Source organism: Halyomorpha halys, unplaced genomic scaffold (assembly GCF_000696795.3).
Source record: "Halyomorpha halys isolate HHAL.00 unplaced genomic scaffold, Hhal_1.1 Scaffold1147.1, whole genome shotgun sequence".
Classification (NCBI taxonomy): Eukaryota; Metazoa; Arthropoda; class Insecta; order Hemiptera; family Pentatomidae; genus Halyomorpha; species Halyomorpha halys.
In genome coordinates this window covers 230,335-233,473 of record NW_027105529.1, presented here as the reverse complement: position 1 = coordinate 233,473, position 3,139 = coordinate 230,335, and the positions used below count along the sequence as shown (strand labels likewise).

Genomic DNA, 3,139 nt, shown 5'->3' with positions numbered 1-3,139 from the left:
TAACTAAACAAAATTACTTTCATTTAATAATTTTAAAAAAGTAATTTTTATGGACCAAAAACTTATTTTTACTGACCCTGGTAACTTTCATTTTAAATTTCATATAAATCATAAAATACTTCTATTTAGCTAATGTTTCTATTCAGAAAAATCATTGTTAAATCAAATAATTAGTTAGTATTTGTAAATCTTTTAAAATCGTGCTCTGAAATTTAAAAGAAAAAAACAATTTTGTCAAATCATAATTAATTTTAATGCAAGTTAACTAGTACTGAACCAAAAGGTAAACCTTTGGGTTCACTGAGATTTTATTTATTTGTATGTGATAAGTTATATAAGTAATAGTTATTATGTATATATGATAATAATGAAAATTATTAAATTATTTTTAATATTGATATATGTATTGTTTTTAGGAGCCAAAGATTCCCTGTCCCACATTATGGAGATCAACCAGTATGGTTTGAAATCTACAATTAACGTGGATTTGAAGGAAGGTATAATATCTAATTCAACTGAGAGGCCTCACAAATGTCCCCACTGTGAATATAGAGCTATTTAAAAAATCATATAATGGGTCTTCATACTGGAGGGAAGCTTCATAAGTGCCCTCATTGTGCATATGAAACAACTGTAGCTAGTAATTTAAAATATCATATAATGGCCCGTCACACAGGTGATAAACCTTATCAATGTTCTCATTGCGACTATAAAGCAACATTTATTGGTAATTTGAAAAAACATATAATGGCCCATCACACCAGAGATAAGCTTCATAAGTGCCCTCATTGTCTATATGAAACAATATTTGCTTGTAATTTGAAAAAACATATAATGGCCCGTCACACAGGTGTTAAACCTTATAAATGTTCCCATTGTGACTATAAAGCAACACAAATTGGAAGTGTGAAAAAACATATAATGGCCCATCACACAGGCGATATGCCTTATCAATGTCCTCATTGCGACTATAAATCAACACAAACCGGTGCTGTAAAAAGACATATAATTGCCTGCCATACAGATGAGAAGCCTCATAAATGTTCTCATTGTGACTATAGAACAAAAGAAACAAGTAACTTAAAAAAACATATAATAGCCCATCATACAGATGAAAAACCTCACCAATGTCCTCATTGCAACTATAAAGCATCACAAATTGTTTCCTTAAAACAGCATATAATTGTCCGTCATTCAGGTGAGAAGCCACATAAATGTCCTCAATGTATCTATAAAGCATCGCAAATAGTTTCTTTAAAACAACATGTAATGGCTCGTCACACAGGAGAGAGGCCTCATAAATGTCCTCATTGTGACTTTAAAACAGTACATTCCAGTAATTTAAAAATACATATAAAAGCACGTCATACAGGTGAGAGACCTTATAAGTGTCCTTACTGTGACTTTAAAGCAATAAATTCTAGTAATTTAAAGGTACATACGAAGGCCCGTCATACAGGTGAGAAGAAGCTTAATTAATTTCATCATTGTGAATGAAACATTACATATAAGTGCTTGTGCAGGTGATCTTATAAGGGTTAACATTGTACTTTTATAACAGTAAATGCAAGTAATTAAAAGGTGGATAAAATATATTTTAATAACTTTAAAGGCAGTTGTTCTTTCACTAAAAAAGAAAATAGTTTCAGTTGTCCTGTCTGTTCTCAGCCAGACTACTTATGTACCTCAGCAATTAGTACAAAAATAAAAAATCATTGTTACAAAAAGATTTGTTTTTTGTGTACGATGGTCTCGGATTGGAGCATGTGGAGGTTGACAAGTCTGAACACTTACATTTCTTATCTCTTGATAGATGCTACAACCTTTGTAGTGTTCCTGATAAGGACCTCTCAGTGGTCGGCATATGTTGTTGGAATATTTTAAATTTCCATAAAAAGAATATTTCTCTAAGAAGCTAGTTTTGTATTATTGCACTCTTTGTTGTGGAGATTGTATCAGTTTGGTGGTGTTAAGTAACATGACCGCCTCACCAATACTTGCAGTTTCATTTGAAATTATGAATAAGATTCAGTCAAATTAAACTATATTGGAAGATTGTTTGAAAATATTTTATATATAACGTATAATATTTAATATCAGCAATAATGAAAAAATAGGAGATAATTATACGTTATATATAAAATATTTTTATCAGCAACCTGAAGATGGGGGATATTCCCGAAACGTAGTTGTTGATTATATGAAATAAATTATTACAATTTAACAAGGAAGATTTGTGTCATTCACCAAATTCAATTTAAGAGAACATTATTTAAAGAAGAGTAAATTTACTGAAATATTAGCCCTAAAAGAGCTATTTACGTCCAATAGTTCTCGAAATATAGCTTTTTAAAAAGCAAAATTTCTTAAAAATCTACTGAAAGATTAGTATTTAGTTAATTTATTTTCAGAAATCTATATCTCAGGAACTATGTGATGTACAGATGTTTATTAGCACTCAAATTAAAGCTAGTTGAATGGACTATAAAGAAGTTTATGACCTTTACCTTCGTAGGAATAGTAGTTTTCATAATATTTGCTAAAATAAATTGATTTATAGTTGTTCAGACAATAAGTTTGATTTATGAAAAACTTCATTTCAGAAACCATTGGAAGTACAGATGTCTGCCAGTGCTCAAATTAAAGCTAGTTAAATTTACTATAAAATAGTTTATACCGTTTATCTTTGTAGGAGTAGTAATTTTTAAGATATTTGACAAAATAAACTCACAAAATGTTAATTTCTAGTTGTTCGTATAAAATGTTGGATTTTTGAAAAATATATCTCTAGATCCATAAGACGCACTTATGTCTGCCAACACTCAAAATAAAGGAAATTCAACTTACTATAAAGTAGTTTATGACACTTATCTTCGTAGGGATTGTAGTTTTTATGATATTCACATATGAATATAAATTTGGCAAATGAAAATTTGTCCGAACAAATATAAATCAATTTATTTTAGAAAATATCATGAAAACTACTACTCCTATGAAGATAAACATCATAAACTACTTTATAGCTCATTAACTTAGCTTTAATTTGAGTGCTAATAGACATCTGTACGTCAAATGGTTTGTGAGATATAAAATTTTCAAAATAAATTCACTAACTACTGATCTTTCAGTACGTCCCATA

General features: G+C 29.4%; 1 protein-coding gene across 1 annotated transcript; it reads left to right on the top strand.

Annotated features, from left to right (window-relative positions):
* Positions 1–873: 873 nt before the first annotated feature.
* Positions 874–1,913, top strand: LOC106688524 (zinc finger autosomal protein; the record flags this gene model as incomplete). Its single annotated transcript, XM_014433017.3, is given in 1 exon segment — positions 874–1,913. A coding segment is annotated over 1 exon segment (606 nt), but the record flags the coding sequence as incomplete, so codon positions are not given.
* Positions 1,914–3,139: the final 1,226 nt, after the last annotated feature.